The sequence below is a fragment of the Pipistrellus hanaki genome (genome assembly GCF_964339955.1).
Source record: "Pipistrellus hanaki genome assembly, chromosome: 5".
In the NCBI taxonomy this organism is placed as follows: domain Eukaryota; kingdom Metazoa; phylum Chordata; class Mammalia; order Chiroptera; family Vespertilionidae; genus Pipistrellus; species Pipistrellus hanaki.
In genome coordinates, this window is record NC_140507.1 from 29176490 (window position 1) to 29200732 (window position 24243).

At 37.3% G+C, this 24243-nt stretch overlaps 1 protein-coding gene across 2 annotated transcripts in view; it reads right to left on the bottom strand.

Annotated features, from left to right (window-relative positions):
- The window catches only part of SMAD5 (SMAD family member 5), a 42452-nt gene that overhangs the window by 15191 nt on the left and 3018 nt on the right, over positions 1 to 24243 (bottom strand). For both annotated transcript variants that reach the window (XM_084884562.1, XM_084884563.1), the window contains 3 exons: positions 6620 to 7190; positions 2870 to 3121; positions 1214 to 1333 (listed from right to left, as the gene is read on the bottom strand). In XM_084884562.1, coding sequence (XP_084740688.1) covers positions 1214 to 1333; positions 2870 to 3121; positions 6620 to 7022 — 775 coding nt within the window. In that variant the 5' untranslated portion in view covers positions 7023 to 7190. The remainder of the gene's footprint in view (positions 1 to 1213; positions 1334 to 2869; positions 3122 to 6619; positions 7191 to 24243) is intronic.

Genomic DNA, 24243 nt, shown 5'->3' on the forward strand with positions numbered 1-24243 from the left:
CTAAAATAAAATAAAAAGAAAATAACAAGTGTTAAGAGTATGTGAAGAAACCAGAACCTTCATATGTTATTGGTAAGAATGGAAAATGGTCCTGCCTGTTTGGAGAAACTTGGCAGTTTTTCCTTAAATAGTTAATTTACCATATGACTCAGAAATTCCACTTCTGGTATCTACCCAAGAAAAAGAAAAAGAGTGTCCACACAAAGACTTATATGATAATGTTCATAATAGCATTGTTTATACTAACCAAAAACTGGAAACTAATTCATATGTCCATTAACTAGTGAATGGATTTAAAAAATGTCTTACATCCGCATAATGGAATACTTGTTCAATAATAAAAAAAGAACTACTGATACATGCAACAATATGGACGATACTAAGTAAAAGAAGCCAGGTGTAACAGAATATACAATATGTTATTCTACCTATATGAAATGCTTAGAAAAGGCAAATATATAGACATAGAAAACAGATTAAAAGGTCTCTGAAGAGACAAATGGCAGGGGAGGGAGTGTTAGAGAGCAACCAAAGAACTTGTATGCATGCATATCAGCATAATCAATGGACACAGACCCTGGGGCGGTGGGGACTTGCCCAGGGTGGGAATGGCCGGGGGGGGGGGGGGGGGGGGGGGGGGGGGGGGGGTGGTCAGAGACATATGTAAAATTTTAGACAATAAATAAAAAATTTTTAAAAGTTATTGAAATTTTAGGTCTCTGAAGATGGATCTAGGAGAGGGAAAAGACTACAAAATAGGCACAAGGGATATTTTTTTAAAAATATATTTTATTGATTTTCTTACAGAGAGGAAGGGAGAGAGATAGAGAACTAGAAACGTCGATGAGAGAGAAACATTGACCAGCTGCCTCTTGCACACCCCCTACCAGGGATGTGCCCGCAACCTATGTACATGCCCTTGACTGGAATCGAACCTGGGACCTTTCAGTCCGCAGACCGACGCTCTACCGCTGAGCCAAACTGGTTTCGGCCACAAGGGATATTTTTAAAGGGATGTGGCAATGCTCTAAAACTATACTGTGGTAATGGTATAAAACTTTATACATTTATAAAAACTGTTGAATCATATACTTAAAATGGATAAATTTTATGGTATATAAATTATACTTCAAGAAAGGTGTTTCTAAAAAGTGGCCAAGAAGTTTAAAGGAAGCAAACAAACGAAAGATTAAGAACAGCAAAATAAATATACCTCTGCTGGATATACTGGGCATAATCTGAGGAATCATATTATTGCTTGTATCCATAGGCTGGGAATTATCTTGACCCATCTGATCATCTGGTGGCATATAGGCAGGAGGAGGAGTATCAGCTAAGAGAAAAACAATGAGACAAGTTAAAGTCTCCAAAGAAGAGTTAAGTCTTCATCCTGCTCAAAGTTATTCTAAAAGCATTTAAAAATTCATAAATTTACCAGCAGGGCTCATTAATGAGTGTCACAAACACACAAAAATTCAGATGCTATCTTAGGGCAAGGGAAAAGGAAAAAAGACAGCACAACCATTAGCTACTGAAAACCTACCTACTATAAGTCCATATATATTTGGGACAATCCAGGATAGTAAGATCAGTGCTAAAATTTACTAACATAAAATCAAGGTCAAGAATTTTGCCTTTATTTGCTTTGAATAATATGCTCCGAGAAACTGCAACCACTGGAAATCAATCTGAAGGAGATGATTATCCTAGTAAGGGTATTTATATATCTACAGATACTTTTAAATTATTAAACTAATCACATACTGTATACTGTTATTCAAAACTGGGGGGGGGTGGGGAAGCTATGCTGCTTCAAAATTTGCCATCAATACTAAGGGCAATTGTCTAATTTTTTGCAATGTCCTATAATGGTTATTGTACCCTATTTAATGGCTAGGTAATTCTCTCAGGAAACTGAATGTTACTAGAAAGTCTTTTGAGTTCCAACACTCATGTCTGAAATTCTTTGCAAAGCTACAGCTAAAATTCTTTGTCTCAGAAACTATAAACACTGACTGTAATTTTTCTTTCGCCCCAAGGTTTGTACAAGAAATATTTTGAGATAAAGATACAATCAAAACCAAATGTAGGACAAAGTATAAAAATTAGCTTTTGCAAATACATAGCAGCAAGTTAAAGGGTTGATACTCAATTCCTCTTTTTAAAAAATGCATTCATTAATATTTTGCTACAGAGAAGCCACAAATAATATGCTTACATATGACTCCACATGCACTAAGCATTCAAATATTTCACAGAGTCACATAAGATGTGTTTGTACATGCCATGACATGCCATTAGCAAGTCAGAAACTAGATAAATTATAATCTACTTATCTTTCTTCAAGCAAAACAGTTAACCAGTCTTCTAATTAAAGATAACTGGAATTCAATTTAACCTTCCAAAGTCTAAAATGATTTGACAAACAATGTAGTAAAGTTTAAAAAGCACAAACATTAAAGTCAAAGAAACTTGGTCTGAACTCCCATTTATTAGCTGTGGGACCTGAGGCAAGGTACTTAAACTCTTGGAGTTAGTATCAATTTATTTTTCCACCTGTTAAACAGAAATAATATCATTTCACATGCTGTTCTGAAGATTAAATTTAATATAATGTCTTTTATCACAGCATCAGTTATATAAAAGGCACTCAATAAATGGGACTTAGTATTTTAAATTATATGAAAATATGTAAACATGATATTTGGCAAAATAAAATCTAAACTTTTCTGTAAATCAAACAATTACCAAAGAATATAGTCAAAAGTAGCTAGATCTTGGCATAGAACGGTTCATCCAGAGAGTCGGCAGTATAACAATTGCTGATTTTCAGGGATTATTTTTTTGTATCGATAAAATAAATTCTTACCTGGGAGCTGAAATGGACTTCCTGGTCCAGAACTTGCTGGGGAGTTGGGATACGTGCTGCTCGCAGGGGACGGGGGATAGGGGCTATTTGGAGATAAGGGGAAAGGAGTGTTGTTGGGCTGGTGGAAGGAATCTGGAAAAGTTGCATTTTGTGGCATGTGCGGTTCATTGTGGCTCAGATTTCTAAACTGAACCAGAAGGCTGTGTTGTGGATTGAATTCATTATGACGAGGCACTAATACTGGAGGTAAGACTGAAAGACAAAATCAAAATTCATCTATCAGCAATGACTAAAGCAAATATCCCATGCACATTAAGGGATACAAAGAAAGATTCAGAAAAAATGGTAAACCTATTAAACAATTCACTTTTAGGAAGTACTGCTTTGTAGAACCTTAAATCTATTTACCTAATAATTAAACCCAAAACCCTGTAAGCATTTAGCATGTATAAAGTATTCTGGGAGACAGAAAACCCAACAAAGATACCACTCCTGTTCTATAGGAGATAAGGCATATTTTAAAACGACCATATTACAAAAATTTTAATGAAATGGGAGTTCAACAAAGGTGAGTACTTCTAGCTGGCAATGAATCAAACAAAATACTGTAGAAAATACAATATCTGATTGGACCTTAAAGAACAAGGAGGATTTCACTTGGGAATGCTAAGGGTAGGGAGAATCAAGGAGATGGGGAGATTCCAGGAGAAAGATAAGAAAGGACAAATTTAGTTGGCCTAGCACTGAACCAGGAAGCAAGACAAGACTGGGAGATTGAAGTAAGCTATATAGATGTTCTGAAAGCCTCCATGTTTCCAATTTTTAACATTTCATCCCTCCCTCCCTGCCCCCCTCTATCTCAGAAACATCAATGATGACAGAGAATCATTGATCGGCTGCCTCCTGCACACCCCCCACTAGGGATTGAGCCCGTAAAGGGGTGGGGGGAGGGGGGAGAGTCACATGTGCCCTTGACCAGAATCAGATGCTCTATCCACTGAGCCAAACCAGCTAGGGCCATTTCATGTTTTAGATTGTGAGATCTCACATTTTATGTTCTTCGGTCAAGTTTTCCCTACTCAAAATAATAATCTTTCTTATGCAGAAGTCTTCATTCAAAACCAGATTTCTAATCATGACCATAATGAAAATATATACACAAAGCCTAAATATTTTAAGAGATATATCTTTTTAAAAGATAAACTTTAGCCCTAGCTGGTTTGGCTCAGTGGATAGTGTCATGTCAGCCTGCAGACCAGAGGGTCCTGGGTTCAATTCCAGTAAAGGGCACGTACCTCAGTTGCAGACTCCTCTCTAACCTGGAGGCAACCAGTCGTCGTATTTCTCTCACATAGATGTTTCTCTCTGTCTTTCCCTCTCTCTTCCACTCTCCCCAAAAATCAATGGAAAAATACCCTTGGGTGAGGAATAACCCCCCAAAAATTGTTTTTTAAGATAAACTTTATTCAAACATTCACTTTCTCTAAAGACCCAAATGATCAAACACATTCAAATATCTTATTACCTTTCACTATAGGAAACAGAAACAAACCTAATTTCTATAAACTCTTATTGTACCAATTCATGTCTTTTACAATTTTCCTATACTTGTCAATGTAATTTCACTTCTAAAAATCTCTAAGCCCTGACCAACACTTTGATTACAGCACTACAAAGGACCCAGTTAAGCTGTGCCCAGACTCCTGACCAACAGGAACTGTGAGATAATAAATGTGTGTTAAGCCACTTAGCTTTTGGTAATTTATTATGTGGCAGTAGATAACTAATGCACCCTGCCAGTATCTCAGCTTATGTAATTCATTCATTACAATAAAATATTTACTAAGCGTAATTATTAAGTGCCAGGAAATAATACTATTCTAGGCACTGGGGATGCAATGCAGAACGAGGCAGAGGAAGGTCCTGCTCATGTCAGTCAATAAACAAAATAAATGTCTAACATAGTGTCAAGTAATGATGGGGTTATTTGAGCAAGGACTGAATGGAGTAAGAAAATGTGCCACGAAAAGTACTGGGAGAAGAATACTGTAAGAAAAAAGCCTAGATGCAGGAATATGGCAAGTCCAAAGAATAACGGAAGTAAGACAGGTCAGTGTAGAATCTTGTAGAAATCTGTTTTAAGTGTGATAGAGAGCCTTTAAAATATTTTGAGCACAGGCTGGAATGATTTGATATATTTTTTAACTATTACTCTGCCTGCTATGTAGAAAACAGAATGGGTTGGAGAGGGTCTAAAAGAGGTAGAAAGGTAAATTATAAAACTACTGAATCCTAACCGGTTTGGCTCAGTGGATAGAACATCCGCCTGCAGACTAAAGGGTCCCAGGTTTGATTCTGGTCAAGGGCATGTACTGAGGTTGCAGACATCCCCAGTAGGGGGTGTGCAGGAGGCAGCTGATCAAGGTTTCTCATTGATGTTTCTAACTATCCCTCTCCCTTCCTCTATCTAAAAAATCAATAAAATATATATATTTTTAAAAAGACTACTGAAGGTAAAAGATTATGATATTCTATATTGAAACAGTAGTATTAGAAATGGTGAGAGATGATACTATCAACATATATTCTAAAGATATAGCAAACAGCATTTGCTCTTAGCTCAAATACTGAGAGAGAAAAGTAAAAGATGACTTCTAGGTAGCAATTACATGAACACTGGTGCCATTTACTTCAATAAGGAATAAATGGAGAAATAACTGATTTAGTGGGGGAAAATCCGAAGTCCTACTTAGACATTAAATATGATATATTTATTAGACATATTCAAGTGGAGATATCAAGTAGGGAACTGGATATAAGAATCTAAATCTCATAAGAAAAGTTGACTTTGGAGTTCTAAATGTTAACATGAGCTTATAGATGTTTTTAAGACATGTGATAACATGAGAGCTCTTAGAAAATATAGATGGATAAACTGTCCAGAGACTGAGTCCTATAAAAATAGGAAAATAAACCAACAAAGAGACTAAGCACAATTAGGAAACTGTAGTGTTTAAGAAGCCAATAAGGAAAAAGTTTTGAGTGGGAGGGAAGGAGAACAACTGTATCAAATGATGTTGGGAGGGCAAATAAGATGAGGACTGAGAATGACCCATTTACCTGTAAGAAGGCAATCACTGGTGATCCTGACAAGTCAAATGGTAGAGAAGAAAGACTAACTGGAGAGGTGTCAAGAAAGAATGGAAGGAAAGTAATGTGAAGTTAATAAAAATTGAGACTCCTCTAACAGAACTAGAGGACACAGTGCATAAGATTGCATGTGAGTAGGTGTAACATGAGGTCAAAACAGGAATTCTTTTTAACTTTTATTTTAGGAGGAGCAGTATTATAACATGTAATATGCTCTCACAAATAGTCTAGTAGAGAGAAAAAATATAAAGCTGGGGGAAGGGGTAACAACTATAAGAACAAAGTTCTTAAACAGATAAAAAAAAAGAGTAGGTGTAGTATGCACATAGAGCTTAGGCCCTAAATAAAATACAAACAGGTCATTCACTGGAATGGCAATTACATATAACTGACTCTTTAACAATGAATCAGAATAAGCCACTTGGGAGCAATTTTATCTATATACAAAAAGCTGAATTCAAAATTCAGTATTCTTTCCAAGATTAAAATCTGTAAGAAGGAAAATACAAGGCTAATATAACCTTTAAATTATTAAATCCAGTCAAATGCAAATCAGGAAGACAGAAGTCTTTTTAATTCTTCTCAAGGGGTAAAACCTACCTGGACTCTCCACTCTCTTATAGTGGTATGGGTTGATACAAACTTCTTTTTGCTTAGATCCAAAAGGAAATTCACAAATATCCAATGGTTTTAGCTCATGATGACTTTGCAAATCAGGCCAGCGCCAAACACGACAATATATAACGTGGGGTAAGCCTTTTCTGTGGGAAACCTGAAGGCGTCCGTCTAAAGATCTAGGAATAGTGACACATTTGCTCGGCTGTCCTGGACTGCTCAAGGCTTTCTCCAGTTCCTCCATGGCACCCTTTTTCTTTTTTAGCTTTTTCACCAAAGCATCGACTGCCTTTTCTGCCCATTTCTCCTCTTCATCGCCTTGCTTCCAGCCCAACAATCGCTTTACTGCTGGACTAGTAAAAGAAAACAAGCTGGCCATTGACGTCATTTGATATCAATCTTCAGAGACCTTCTTGCAACTCAAAGTCAATGGCTACTGAGTGAACAGATCACAGATGACAAGTTATACACAGGTCCAAAGCAGAAGCTCCAATTTAAAAGGGAGGAGTGACATTTATCTTCATAAATGCCATAAGCTTTTTCACTGGTTCAAGTTCTGAAAGAGAAAGGGGAAAAGGATAAGATCCCTAATTTAAATGGATACAATTAACATACATTAAAATCAATATAATTGAAAAGTATGTTATTTTTAAATAAGAGCAGAAAAGCATTACAAAGTAAAACAAAAAACCTAAGTCTAGAAAGAAAAATTTTCTCTAAAGTCCTGTGATCACTCAATTCCTTCTTCTTAACATGAACAAATAATTCATAGGCAATGCCAAATGATAACCAATAGCAAAACTAGGTTGCTGCATTTTCTATGTATTGTTAAAAAGAAATAACCGCTAGATTTTATTCTTTTTAGTTTCAGGCTAGTAAGCCCTCAAATGGCCTGCTTAGGTTTGATTCTTAAGTACTTTTCTTCTTTGAAACCCATGTTGCATGCTATGTCAATTCTGAACATATGTCCTGATCCAAACAAAAGTCTTAAGAAAATCTAGCTCTTCCCTAAGGTCATTATTCTCTTTAAAATGTTTCACAGACTTATAAGGTTTGGGCAAAAGCCATGGTTTTATTCAAGTCACATTATTAAATGTAAATTATAGTAACAGTTGTCGTAAGATAAAATGCATCAAGCCCTCAAATAAATCCTAACACACATACTTTCCATAAAAAAATGGAAAGTATCTATTTTTAGAACTAAGAATCCTATATAATAAAAGCCTAATATGCTAAGGGTCTGGTCCACCAGTCAGCTGTTCAACCATCTATACTAATATAAGGGTAATAAGCTAATTATACTGAGAGACCTTCTGGGCGTTCTTCTGGACAAAGCCATGGTGGCTGTGCGGAGGTAGAGGCGGTTAGAGGCCAAAAGGGCAGTTGTGGGTGATCAGGACAGTGGGGGGAAGGGAGGGTTGTCGGGGGTGATCAGGCCAGTGTGGGGGCAGTTGGGGGTGAGCAGACCAGCAGAGGGGCTAATTGGGGTCGAGCAGGCTGTCAGTGGGGGTTAGTTGAAGGTGATCAGGACAGCAAAGGGGGGGGGGCAGTTTGGAGTGAGCAGACCAGCAGGGGGGCAGTTGGGGGCAAGCAGAATGGCAGGCAGAGTGGTAAAGGGCAATCAGGCAGGCAGGTAAGCGTTTAAGAGCCAGCAGTCCTGGATTGTGAGAAGGATGTCCAACTGCCGGTTTAGGCCCAATCCCTGTAAACCAGCAGTAGGACATCCTTCGAGGGGTCCCAGTTGGAGAGGGTGCAGGCCGGGCTGAGGAATACCCCCGTCCTCCATGCATGAATTTTGTGCACCGGGCCATTAATTCAAAGCATAATGCTAATGATATGCTAAGGCCGCTCAACTGCTCACTATGACGTTCACTGACCGTCAGGAGGCAGACACTCTGACCTGTAGGTTAGCTTGCTGCTGGGGTCCAGATGATCGGGATTGAGCGAGACGGACTGGACACTCTCTGGAGTCCCCCTCTCCCCCTGCAGTCCCTCCCCAGCCAGCCAACCTCCTGCATCCCTTTAGTGTCCCAATTGTGCACTGGTGGAGTCCCTTGGCCTGCCCTGCACTCTCTCACAATCTGGGACCCCCTAGGGGATGTTGGAGAGCCTGATTCAGCCTGATCCCACAGGAACGACTGGTTGCTATGACGTGCACTGACCACCAGGAGGCAGACATTCAACGCAGGAGCTGCCCCCAGCCCACAAGGCCCAGGCCAACCAAGGCAGGTGCCAGTAGGGGCCCCGTCTGCCCTGCCAGTCGCTCCACAGAGGGAGACAACCGGCAGTGGCGGAGGCGGCAGGGGGCAGGGCTGGCGAGCAGGAAGCGCCAGGGCAGCCAAGGCAGGTGTCAGCGGGGGCCCCCCGATCGCCCCACCAGTTGCCCCACAGATTGATCCTGATTGCTGGTCATGCCTAGGAACCCTACCCATGCACAAATTTTGTGCACCAGGCCTCTAATACTGAATAAATTTAAAGATAATTCAAAGTTTAACTGAGAAAAGAACAGTTTATAATTTTATAATTCCTACCGCCTTCTGTGATATTTTAAGCACATTAACTTAATGAACTTGCTCCAGGCTGACCACTACTCTGTACCATTAAGAAGCTCTTGGAGTTAATGACAAGAGGAAATGATGTGCAGTGGCACTCCACTGATAAGAGGGGGTACAATCCCCTGTGGTAACTACACAGCCAACTGCAGATAATGAGCAACCAGTGAAGTAACAGAAGTAATGTTAAAGGTAACAGTGATACTTTATAAACTGAAAAGCACTATTCAAATGTGAATTATGATCATTATTATTCAGAAGAGGAAGAGTGTAGATTTCAAATATTGGTTAGATCTTGTCTCTGTCTAACATACCTACCTCTATACACACTTTCTGATCCAACCCCAATCCCTGCACCTCTGCCCATCTGTGTCTTTTAAGAGAAATCTCAGTCATCTTTAATGATAAGCTCAAACCCATACCCTTTTGTAAAAAAATTTCTTTACTCTTCCACCCTAAAAAGGCTATGGCCATTTATTATACTTATTCTAAATAATACTGAAATGATAAAAACATATCTTAACTTCCCAAATGGAATATAAAATCTTCCCAGGAACAAGTCTTCAGTACCTGGCACTATGCCATGTGCCATACTACATATTAAGGGAGTATATAATGAATGGCCATTGATTTTTCTATCAATTGTACCTTGCAATTAAAAAGATAACTTCAAATTTTAAATCCAGGTGACTAAGATAATGACAATTCCATTAACAGAATTAAGGATACTATGAAAGTGGCTTAGTCAGCAGAGAAGATGGTTAACTCTATTGAGAAAAGGGACATGACTGGAGATATAGGTTTAGCAAAGAAAAGATGAGAAACAGACTTAAGATTTTGTACAAAGAGCTGAAACAGTAAAGAAAATGTGGGTTTTCAAAAGAATGAAAAGAGCAGCAGGTAAATACCCGAATATTAGGGAACATTCACTGGTAGAAAAGAGAAAGAGTTATTGATAAAGTATCACTATGAGGAAGATTGTAGAACTAGATACAAAGATATTGTGGAAGGTTAAACACAAGAGAAACTTTAAAAAACAATATGAACAAAGAAAAGGCCAATGATTTCGTGAATGGTGAAAGATGATGTCATTAGTTAGACTGCAAGAGATTGGCATCAGAAAGAATAAGGTGTGTCAGATTTTAAAACCTAAGACTAGTGCTTTCTTAAAACTAGCACCAGGGTCCTGCCCAGTGTGCCTCAGTTGGTTGGAGCATCATCCCATACTCCAAAAGGTCTCCTGTTCAATTCCCAGTCAGGGCATATAACCAGGTTGTGGGTTCTATCAACAGATGGAGTCTCTGTCTGTCTCTCTATATGTCTGTCTCTCGCTCTTGCTCTCCCTCCCCCTCTCCCTCCCTTTCTCTCTAAATTTAATTTAGAAAAATAAATTTAAAAAAATAGCCCTACGAAAAGGGTAGGGACAAATCTTACACTCAACTTTTTAAATATAGAATGATATAAATTTACCCAACTACTTTGGAAAATTGTTTGACAATATTTATTAACTAAACATAAATTCCTAGGACCAAACTATTCCATTCCTAAAAGACATGATGGATCTCATGGATATACTAAAGAATTCAGATACAAAATATTAAACACTATATCATTCCATCTATATGACATTCAAAAAGAGGAAAAACTAACCAATGTCATTAGAGGCAATAATATTACTAATATGAGGGACAAGAGAGACTTCCGGGGAGCTATAAATTTTCTATATCTTGATTTGGGTGACAACATAAATGTACACATATGTAAAAGTTCACTGAGTTATACATGTAAGATTTATATACTTTATTATGATATACTTCAATATAAAAAGTCTTTTAAAAATTTACTAGTGAGCAAATCACCTATAAAATTAGTTCGCATTCACTAGCATCTCCATCATCATAAACCATGAGTAAAACTGCAAATTTGCAAAAACTGTAAAATTTCACTAAGCTTATTAAAATGATAGCAAAAATGTAGGGCTTGGAATTTAATTTTACCCTACTACTCTACAAGCAAATAAGTTCCACAAAGTACATGAGACTCCTGGGTCAGAGACAAAGGACTTTCTTACTCATGGCACAGCAAGCAGTATTAGCATCAGATTTGCAATTCACTTTGCCTAGAAAACCCATGGGAGTGATGCACTTTGGCCCAGATGGATGAAACTCCTGTAGTGGGTTTGCAGTGATGTAGAACAGAGCTTCAGGAATTTATCACTTTTGTAGTGATCGGTAAACAAGTCAATTGTTGTAGAGAAAGAATTACTTGACTATCAAAGAATTAACAGAGGTTATTGGGGAAAGCAATATATATTTCTATGGATATTTTTGCAAAAAAACAAAAATCCTCTTAATGTCAGCACCACAAATGTCATGTTTGATAGGATGCTATATTATGCTACTAAATTATTTTGTGAGAAGAAAGAAGCCTATCTATTCACACTCGATTCATTCTTTGTTCGTTATAAAATAAATGCTTATTTATAATTATAACCTAACATTTATCCAACATTTTAATTTTCAAGATAAAGTCCCAATCAGATCTTTTAGTCACAATCTAGTATGAAATACTGATCTGCATTTTAAGTGGTTTCATTTTAAAAATGAGCATTTTCCTACACCACTTATCATTAGTTCATTTACAAAGACCTAAATATAACATGTGCTTTTCTTGAAGATTTAATTATCATTATGAACCTGTTACTGTGCTGTGTTGGAAATCCATTATAAAAAGTATGGAGAATAGGATGCATAGTTACTGACTGACGTTGGATGATGCTCCTCCAATCAAATGAATAGATGAAAGTGCATGAATGATTTTGAAAAGGTAGACTTTTAGACACAACTTTCTTAAAAAAAAAATAAAAGTTATTTCAAGGATTTCAACAGCATCTTTTCATTGGTTATGAAAGAATTTCTCATTAAGTATACAAAATCAATTGCTAAAGCAAAGAAAATATTCCTTAGAGGAGGAGGAGAAGGAGACCACTAACATTTATTGAATATTCACTATGCCAAGCACTGTTAAGGGTTCAAATTCTGGATCTAACACACTGTATTCTCATTCTTTCCTATTTTATATAGTGAATGTAAGTTCTGAGAATTAAGTGAGATAAACAATTAACTCAGAGATGTTAGGAGGTGAAAAAAATTGCAGCTTTTCTTTTCTCCCAAAGTCTTTTCTGATGATCCCTATAACCTCTCTCTATTGCTCCCCACCCCCCTCTCTTTTGTTCTCATTTCTTTTACTCCTCAATTCTTGCCTCCTCTTTCTCCATTCCTCATAGCTTCTTCCACATTCCTCTGGTTTTGGAGAAGCTTAACTACTACCTAATGATGTATAAACTAACCAATGAGAATGCACTTTTCTTCTATCTCCAAAAGGACCCAATTAGCACACAGTGTGCAATTTGTATCTTTAGTACTTTCATGTGCTCCAGTGCTTTCTTACCTCTGAGTTCTCTTCAAGTAGAAGAGAAGATATATTTTGACAGCCCAGATATTTGAGACAATGCTCTACATGAAAACCTGACTTCTGAGAGAATTCCTACTTGCGCCTCTGTCATCCTCATCCTGGGTCACTAACATGTTAAAGCTATCCTGAGTACACCACTGAGAATAATATGTTATTATTTTTAAAGGTTATGTATTTAGTTCCTAAGAAAACAAAAAAAAGTAGATTTCAAGAAACCTAAATCATAGATTTTCTTTTGCAATAACCTTCATAAGAAGCAAACGTAAAAATTACTACTTGCAAATATCAAAGCTTTACTTCAATAGCACAATTAGGGGTAGAAGACAAATTCTATTTTCTCTTTTTTGCTCTTATAGAGGCTATACTAAACCAATGTTTTAGAATGCAAAAAAAAAAAAAAAAAAAAAAAAAGACTGAATATTATTGAACCTTTTCCTTAAAAGCCAAGACTTGTTACAATGACAGTGGGTTAACCAAGAAGTTAATAAAACAAAAAACAAATGAAACTGAACAGTGCCCATGACATTTTTCAGGGAATTTATATTTCTAGCTTAAAAACCTGAGAATCCCCAACCACCCCATCTAAAATCCCATTGAGAAATAAATACACAGGACAATCTGTGTACAGTGAGTCAGTCAATTATCAACATTGCAGTTTGAGTGAATATAATAAAATCTAGTAATCAAACACTATCACACTTAGATCTTTAAGAGAAAATAATGCAAGAGGAATCATCCCAATATAACTGAAAAACAAAGGGAAAAAAGGGAAAAAGATTATATACTTGTGAATTAAACTGCTTAAGAAGAATTAACTGTGTTATAAATGACTAGAGACAGACAAAAAGTAGAGGGCTTATTAGGAAATATACAAAAAAACAAGCTCTGACAGGCCCCGTCTTCCCCAAACACACACACACTACATGGAGGTTAATACAAACCTTAAGGATGAGACGTGGATAACTGTTCATCATATTAGCACAAATTTTGGGAGCAACAATCTACAATTCACAGTCCAGTTGGTAATAAAAGTCAAGAATAAGGAAAACCAAGTATCACTTAAGCCAAATGAGGCAGGAGAGACTAGGAGGATACAATTAACCAGTTTGTGAAGCAAAAGGTTAAAGCATCACCACAGAATAAATGCCAAAAAGGGAAAGACTGAATTCAAGGATAAGGAGTCAGGCTGCTGGAAGTGATCCTATGTGCATGTAGAGTTCCACCTAAGCAGAAAGATATGCTCAAAGAGGCATTTGAAGGAGACAAAATGGCAGAAAAAGAAGATGGAAAACATAGTAGTAATCCCAACTATGAAAGGAAGATATAAAAGGGTGGTGTACACAGAACAAGGTAAGTGAGAAAGCAGAGCTATAGATAAGGAAGGGCTATATGAGAGATATTACAAATAAACAATCAATAAGACTTGGTGACTACCTAGAATAGAAACAGGGGCAAACAAAAAAGGTGAAGTTTAAAAGCTGAAAGAATAAAGATACCACTTACCTAAACAGAGGAATTCTAGTTAAAGCCAAGATAAGGCAAGAAGCTGATGGTGGAGGGATATAAGGAAGCAAGCACTGATGCAGCTTCAAGAAGATATGAGATTAAAGCTCATGAGAAGAGGAATGAATATGTAGATTTGGGGGATCATATTAACAGAAGTGAGAGTTGAATCTAAAAGAATAGATATTTGATTTATTCAAATTTTATTGAGTACCTAATAAGCCAGGAATACACTGTGCTAGGAACTGAGGCTTAAAGAACACTTATCTGTAACCTCAAAGATTTTAAAGAATAATGAGGAAAAAGAGAAGGCGCAATGAAAAGCTTAATATACTGTTTAGCACATCACTCAGTTTCACTCTAGACTTACTTCCATATGATAGTCACCTGAGACAGGACATTAAAATAGAGAGTAAAAAGTATGTATACAAGCCCCAAAGGCCAGTAACTGAACACACAGGAATATGTGCTTCTTACATCAGAACTTGGAGAAACTTAAACAACTATGCTTGGCCTTTTAGAGTTGACCTCTAGTTTATGAAGATCTGAAGAGATGATTCTCATATTGATACGTTTTGTCATTTCAAAAAGAAATGATCTCAGCTAGAAAGAAAACTGTGATAATAGTAAGATTTAGAACTTGCTGCATGTGTTAGGTTCCCTGAGTTCTGAAAAACTGCAACTATTGAAAGAACAATAGCACAGAACAGTATCTCAGAAATCTAAAGAAATGCAGTGGTACCTCCGCCATATATGAAAACCTTATAAAATTAATAGATAACATGAATTACAAAAGAATCTATCACATTACAAATATGCACACTCACAAATACATCTCTGATTTCACCTCAAACATTCCTTCTCCAGGGAAGCCTTCCCAGAGCACTCTGCCTATGTGAAATTCCTCTATTATATCACATACCTCTATTTGGTAGCACTTGTACCTTTATTTTTACATCTATCTGTCCAGCTCTGCAAGAAAGTAAGTTCTGGAAGAATGTAAATGAGAGCAACCATATCTGTTTTCACTCGTTGCTATAAACCGAGTGACATATGTGCTCAGTATTTGTTTATCCCTTTGCACTCCGAACCATTCTGGACATTGGCTACCAGCTACTCCGAACCATTCTGGACATTGGCTACCAGCTACTCGACGCTACTTTGCGAAACGTGCGTTGAATTAACTCAATTCCCCGTAATCACTAATAAACTGCAATGTCCCCTGAGAGGGGACATCCGAGTGATATGCTAGAATTCCAATGTCCCCTGAGAGGGGACAGCGGAGTGCAAAGGGTTGATAAATAGAGAACCTGCATAAAGAATTTTGAAAGGTATTAGTGGTGGGGGTGAGGCAAGGATACAAAACACTCTGCTTCACACAATTCTTTACTTCTTAAAATAAACATGTACTTTTGCATAGTCAAAGGAAAAAACAGATTTTAAAACCAAAGTATAGCTGAACCTCAGCCATCCTATATAATAAAAGCCTCATATGCTAAGTGTCAGGTCATCCTGTTGACCATTCAACCAATCAAAGCATAATATGCTAATGATATGTTAAAGCCGCTCAACCACTCACTATGACATGCACTGACCACCAAGGGGCAGACGCTCCTACTGGTAGGTTAGCTTGCTGTTAGGGTCCAACTGGTCAGGACTGATTGAGATGGGCCAGACATGCCCTGGAGCCTTCCCGCGGTCCCTCCCTGGCTGGCCAACCTCCTGTGTCCCACCCTGGCTCCGACCCTGCACCAGTGGGGTCCCTGAGCCTGGCCTGCGCCCTCTTGCAATCCGGGAACTCGCGCCCTCCCCCTTCCTCCCCCCCTCCCCCCCCCGCATGCCCAATGCACAAATTTTGTGCACTGGGCTTCTAATATTAAAATACTTCCTAAAGAGGGATTACATTACAAGAGTCATTCATATTTCAAAAGAATTCCCTTCATTATATTTAGGGTTATACCAGTTTAGAAGCTGAAATTTAAATCGATTAGTAACTAGGGTAAAATACTTTCTGCTCTAAATAAATATTAGTAAGAATTCATTTTTCCAGAGCATTTCTCTTCCTGCCTGGAAATGTCTTTTGTATTTCAGGTATGTTACAAATGCCATTCTCTACCTGGACCACTCTCTTCAAGCTCCAACCATTAATTTCTAGACCTCGCTTCATTTAGGCCTCAACTTTAGCTATGTTCCCAGAGACCTTCCCTGACCACCCTATACCCCTATATAAATACTATGTTCACATCCTTCACTATATTAACCTATTTGTAATTATCTGTTGGTTTACTTGATTTTTGTCTATCAGAATGTAATATTTAAGAAGCAGTATAAAGCATATTCAGAGAACTTATTAAATTCAAGTTACTCATTCAAAAGTGCACTTACTGAGGTAGCATTCTAGGAGCTGGGAATACTTAAGTGAATAAAGAAGACCAAATCCTTGTCTTCATGTAGCTTACATTCCAATGGAGGGAGACAGACAACATACAATAAATAAGTGATACAATAGGGTTTGTTAGGTAAAAAGCAAGATGGAAAATATAAAGCAGAGTGGGGTAGAAAAGGCATGTTGTGGGAGAGATATAATTTCCAATAGGTTGGACAGGCCTCACTGAGAAGGTGTCAACTGAGTCAAAACTTTTAAGGAAATAAGAGCCAGGCAGATATCTGAAGAAAAAGCATTACAGGCAAAGGCAACACAAAGATCATACCTGGCACACTCACATTACTGCAAGTTGGAAGCATACCTGGCACACTCACATTACTGCAAGACCAGGGTAGTCTGAAAATAAAGTGAACTAGGAGGGGGAAATAAAGAGTGGGATCAAACAGGTAAAAGACACAGACTGGTCATATTGGATACAGTAAGGGCTTTGGCTTTCACTATAAGTGAAATTCAGACCCCATTTGAGAGCTCTGAGAGGAAACATGACATTATTAAACAACTAGAAGCCCGGTGCATGAATCCATGCTCCAGTGGGATCCCTCAGCCTGGCCTACAAAGATTGGGCTGAAACTGGCTCTCCGACATCCCCCAAGGGGTTCCGGATTGAGAAAAGGTAAAGGCCAGGCAGAGGGACACCCACCCTGTGCATATTCGGAGCTGGGGAGGGACTGCGGGAAGGCTCCAGGGTGGGTCCAGCCTGCCTTGAGCAGTCCCAATCAGCCGGACCCCAGCATCAAGCCAACCTACTGGTCAGAGCGTCTGCCCACTAGTCGTCAGTGCACATCATAGAGACTGGTTGAACTGTGGAACAGTCGGACACTTAGTACTATATCAGGCTTTTATTATATATGATTACTCTGGCTGATGTGTTGAGAATAAACTGGGGGAGTGGGGTCAGCAAGGGTAAAACCAGGGGGACCAGTACAGAGTTACAGGAATCTAGGTGATATGACTATGGCTTAGACCAGGGTGATAGCAGTGAAGAGGTGAGAAGTAGACAATATAATATATATTTTGGGGGATAATAGGTTTCCTGATAGAATAGATAAGTGGAATGTAAAAACAGAGGAGTCAACAGTAATTCTAAAGCTCCAAAAAGAATGGGATTTGTCATAAACCGATTTGGGGAACGCTAATATGAAACTGAATATCAGGAATTACATTTTATGTACATTAAATGTATGAATAAAATGTTGTTAAGCTTCACCAGGCTTCCAAATCAAATAAAGTAAAATTAATATCAAAAACCCAAAGGTCCTGTTCTTACCTGGAGGTACCTGATTAGGACCTCCTGACCAACTCCCATAAACACATACAAACCACCCTTAACACTCTCCTACTGACCGACAGACACAGAAACACATACTGCTACGGCTCATGCCCAAACTTAAGAGGTAAATTCATAGCAACAGCTACTTCACTTTTTGCTCCAACATCAATTGTTTCAATCCAAAATAGAAAGCAAACAAACCAATTCAAAAACCTAGCCCAACACTTTAGCCAAAACAAAATCTCCTGAGCATATCAACCCATGAAATTAAAGGCCCATATGGGTCACAACCCACCATCTTTTCTGCCAAACCTGAACAAACAAATGCAAGGTGGGGTTTAAAAAACAAATTACTCATCACCACAAAATTCAGATTCATCAGGTGAAAGTAGGGTCCTATCTCCCACATTTTAACATGAGTCCCAAGTTATGAAGTAGGTTTTAGAACCAAGGACTTTAAGATCACCTGCAATAGAAGTCACTTGCCTATATACTAAATTCAAGGGTAACTTTCTTGCTGTTGTTGGTGATAAAACTTGAAAAATACCTTACCCTTGTAGTTCTAATATCAATAGTAGTCACCAAGTATCAGCAAGACAACCCCTACCACCACCACCACTGTCAAACCAATCTTAGACCCAAGTCTATAACTATGACAAAATATGTAAGCCACAATCATGCTGCAGGCAGAGAAGATAAAGAAACCAAGAGCAAGATTACCCACAAGGTCTCCTAGATTCAGAAATCTTATTCTTTAAGGAAACATTTATAAGGGAGATATAATCACGAGCATCAAAACCACTTTCCTAAAGAAACACTTAAATCACCACTTTTATCAGCAGTGATCCCAATTTCCAAAGGCATCAAAAAGTTTTCATAGTGGTTGAGAATTATAGCCATCCAGGAGCTGAACTCACGGTCCCTCACACTTTTCACAGCATAATTTTCTTGCCTGGCCTCTCTTTGTGCCCACACAAGTATATACTTTTTTTTATCTCCCACATCCAGACTTTTGCTTCCCAGTTTTTAATCACTCTTTAAACTGCATCTGCTCCTCTAAGTCCTCTAATTAAGCAGAGCCTGATCTAGATATATCACTCACCCCCACAGAGCCTGCAAGATTCCCTACATTACTACCAGATGTATTCAAGTATACCTGTACAGACCTGTAGGCACAGGAATAGACACAGAGCTGGTCAATCTTTATAGTGCTTTCCTTTAAATTATAAAATCATCAAGGATGGATACCAAATCATTATATTACGTGTCTCTGGAGCACAAAGTGCTAACTTGTGTACACAAGATATATTCCAATGTTTTATGAAGATGTTCCACAGATACCTCATGTGCACCCCCCCAAGAGTTCAAGTCACCTACTTAAAAGATAGCAAATATGGCTCTGGATACCTTTTCAGCTCTAGGCAGTATTCATGTAATTTACACTTTCAACCCCCAAGAGTGGAAATGATCAGTGAATTAAGCAGGCACTCACTTAAGTGAGCAGAAAGATGTGAATAGGAGAAAGAAAATGAAAGGCTACACTTTGACATATGTCTGCAGTGCCCCCATTTCCTGAGAACATACAAACCAGAATAACTAGATCTCAAGTTATACAACCTACCAGATAGATGCTAGGCAGATCCTAACACATCATGAAAACAAAATTGAACAAAACAAAACTTGCCTTGAAAACACCAACCATATTCTGAGGTCATAGTTAAATCTGAAAAATGTGAGACTTCCCAGGACTCCAGTTGCTAAGCTCAGAGAAAGGTGGAAAGGTGATACTAGTTTTATTTTTCTCACTATTATTTTCAGTCATAGCAAAATAACATATATATGGAAATCAAAAGAAAAAAATCTAATTAAAACCTAAAGACAGATCAACCTATTTCCAAATTTCTACAGAATATACCAGTCTGTAAATTATATATAGTACATTATAGTCAGAGACTGGTGTACCAAAGAATTCAAGAGAAAAAAAAAACTTGTTTACAAAATGTACTTTAACAACTAGTTTCCAAAAGTGAATTACAATTATAGTAGTGCACACACAGAACTGTCTAATAAAAAACTTCTTAAGATCAGAGCAGAAATAAACAAAATAGTCTAAAAGAACAATACCAAAGATTAATGAAACCAAGAGCTGATTCTTTGAAAAGAGAAACAAGAATGGCAAACCTTTAACCAGACTCATCAAGGAAAAAAGAGAGAAGACCCAAATAAGTAAAATCAAAAATTAAAGAGAACCACTGACACCAAAAAAATACAAAGGAGTGTTAGAAAATATTAAGAACAACTATATGCCAACAAATTGGACAATTTGGAAGAAATGGAAAAATTCCTAGGAACATACAATCTTCCAAAACTGAATCAGGGATAATCAGAAAGTCTGAATAGACCGATTACAACTAATGAATTTGAAGCAATAATAAATAAACAAAAAAACTCCCAACAAACAAAAGTCCTGGACCAGATGGCTTTATAGGATAATCTTACCAAACATTCAAAAACTACCACCTATCCTTCTCAAACTATTCCAAAAAATTCAAGAGAAGGGAAGACTCCCACACTCATTTTACAAAGACAATATTATCCTAATTCCAAAACCAGATAAAGATAATACAAAGAAAGAAAAGTATAGGCCAATATCCCTAGTGAACAAAATGCTAAAATCCTTAACAAAACTAGATCCAGCAGTATATTAAAAAGATCAAACACCATGATAAAGTGTGATTTATTCCTGGGATTCAAAGTTGGTACAACATCTGCAAATCAATTAAATGTGATACATCACATAAACAAAAAGGATAAAATCCATATGATCATATCAATAGATGCCAGAAAAGCATTTGACAAAATCCAGCACCAATTTATGATAAAAACTCTCAGCAAAGTGGGAAAAGAGGGAACACACTTCAATACAATAAAGGCCATATATGATAAACGCAAAGCCAACATCAAACTCAATAGGTTTGTCTTTAGGTTTTAATTCAATAGGCAACAAGACATGGATGTTTGCTTTCATCATTCTTACTCAATACAGTACTGGAAGTCCTAGCCACAACAAACAGGTAAGAATACAAGGCATACAAATTGGAAAGGAAGAAGTAAAACTGTCATTTGTATATGACATGATACTATTGTATATATAGAGAACTATCTAAATATTCCACCAAAAAACTACTAGAACTGATACATTAACTCAGTAAAGAAGCAAGACACAAAATAAATATCGAGAAATCATTATTGGTACATTTCTATATACCAATAATGAACTATCAGAAAAGGAAATGAAGAAAGCAATCCTATTTATAATTGCATTGAAAAAAACAACCACCACCTAGGAATCAATTTAACCAACAATGTAAAAGACCTGTACTCAGAAAATTATAAAACACTGAAAAAAGAAAGTGAAGAAGATACAAATATACCATGTTCATGGATAGGAAAAATTCATTGATAAAATATCCATATTACCCAAAGCAATTTATAGATCCAAAACAATTCCTATTGAGATACCAATGGCATATTTCACAGAACTAGAACAAATATTCCAAAAATGTATATGGCAACAAAAATATCCTGGATAGCAGCAGCAATCTGAGAAAGAAGAACAAAGTTGGACAAATCACTCTACCTGGTATCAAACTATACTACAAGGTCACAGTAATCCAAACAGAATGGTACTGGCATAAAAACAGATATAGATCAATGGAACAAAATAGAGCGCTCAGAAATAAACCCACACCTTTATGGTCAATTAATATATGACAAAGGAGTCAAGAACATACAATGGGATAAAGACAGACTATTCAATAAACGGTGTTGGGAAAATTGGACAGATACATGCAAAAAAGTGAAACCAGACCACCTTCTTATATTATATACAAAAATAAACTCAAAGACTTAATTGTTAGACTTGAAACCATAAAAATCCTAGAAGAAAACACAGGCAGTAATATCTTGAACATTTCTCAAGCAATATTTTTTCTAATGTATCTCCTCAGGCAAGGAAAACAAAAACAAATAAACAAATGGGACTACATCAAACTAAAAAGTTTTTGCACAGCAAAGGAAACCATTAATAAAATGAAATGACAATCCACTGAATGGGAGAACATATTCACCAATGATATATCTGATAAGAGGTTAATATCCAAAATTTATAAAGAATTTATACAATTCAACAAAAAACAATCTGATTTAAAAATGGACAAGGGCTCTGGCCAGCATTGCTCAATGGTTAGAGAGTGGGCCCCACCTATTTAAGGGTCTTGGTTTGGTTCCCAGTCAAGAACACCTAAATGGGTTACAGGTTTAATTTCCAGCCTGGTCTGAATGCTTGTAGGAGACAACCAATCTTGATCTCTCTCTTTCCTTCCATCTCTCTCTCTCCCTCCCTCCCTCCCTCTCTTTCTTCCTCCCTCCCTCTCTCCTCCCCAATTCCCCCCTCCCACTCTCTTTGAAAATCAATGGGAAAAATATCCTGTTGAGAATTAACAAAAAAAAACAAACAAAAAAAAAAACAAAAAAAAACTTTAAAAAATTGGCAAAGTTCCTGAATAGACACTTCTCCAAAGAGGACACACAAATGGCCAACAGACATATGAAAAGATGCTCAAAGTCACTAATCATGAGAAAAATGCATAATAAAACCACAATGAGATATCACCTCACACCTGTCAGAATGGCTATCGTCAATAAATCAACAAACACAAGTGTTGGTGAGGGTGTGGAGAAAAGGGAACCCTAGTGCACTGTTGGTGGGAATGCAGATTGGTGCAGCCTCCATGGAGAGCAGTATAGTGTTAACCTTGAAAAATTAAAAATGGAACTGCTTTATGACCCAACAATTTCACTTCTGGGAATATATCTGAAGAAATCCAAATCATTAATTAAAAAAAAACATATGCACCCCTATGTTCACTGCAGTGTCATTTACAACAGCCAAGATTTGGAAGCAGCCCAAGTGTCCATCAGTAATAGATGAGTTGATTAAAAAAAAAAAAAAAAAAGCATTTACACAATGGAATACTTGGCTTTAAAAAAGAAATTATTTCCTTTTTGTGACAGTATGGATGATCTGGAGCATATTATGCTATAAGCCAAGAAATAAGCCAGTCAGAGAAAGACAAATAGCACATGATTTCATTTATATGTGGAATCTGATGAACAAAATAAACTAACAAAACAGAAACAGACTTATAGATACAGAGAACAGAGTGACAGCTGTCAGAGGAGAAGGAATTCGGTGGCTAGGTGGAAAAGGTGAAGGAATTAAGCAAAACACGCACGCGCACACACACAAAAACAAAAACAAAAAACCACCTCATAAATAAATGTATGAATATTACCAGAGGGCAGGGGTGGTGAGGGGAGGTAGGAAAGGGTAAAGTGGGGATAAATGGTGATGGAAGGAGACTAGACTTGGGATGATGAACATACAATACAATACATAGATTATATGAATACAATTATAGAATTGTACACTTAAAACCTATAATATTTTATTAACCAATGTCACCCCAATAAATCCAATAAAAAATAAATTCCTTCTGAAACCACCTCCTTACCAGAATGGAGCCGAAAATCTTCCCACCTAGCTAATGAAGGCAAAAATATACAAAACTAAACAGCCTAGAACTATAGCTGATTATTTATGGAAAAAAATTGTAATTGATCCATTTATTCAAAGGAGTAAAATGATAAAAAGCTGTTAGAATATGAAAGTGACAGAAAAGATCGGGAATTTAGTTGGTTCTAACAAAATTTTTAGCAGATCTTCAAAAAGAATTTTCTATCTTAACCTTCCACCTAGTAAACATACCTCTCAGATTCAGAGTTCTAGACAATGACAATGAACTGGATAATCCAGCACTAAAATTTTTAATAACTACTATCCTATTAACTTTTAAAGTGGGAAGGCATGAATAGGCTTCCTGGGGCCATGACCATCTTTGTTGGTGGGAAAGCACCCCATTTCTGCACAGCCTTCCTGAGTCCTAACCTCCCAGATACTTTTCCCCCAAGATATTCAGGATGGTGAAGAAAAGAATCATCCCTCATGCTGCTACTGTCCTTTACAAAAGGAAATCTCCCGTGTCTCTGACCTTATGAGTAGACTAGCAAACACACAGGATATAAGATGCCTGTAACATTTGAGGAAATAAAACTATTTGGCTTCTTTGTGCTTAGGATGGAGAGAAAAGAGGGAGGACACACAAACATACACTCACACACACACACACACACACACACACACACCTCTAGAAGTAAAGAGAACAGGGAAGACGGATAAACCAGGGGAATAAAGGCAGCAATATCCTATAGTGTACTGAAGTCAGCTCTGAAATTCAACCAA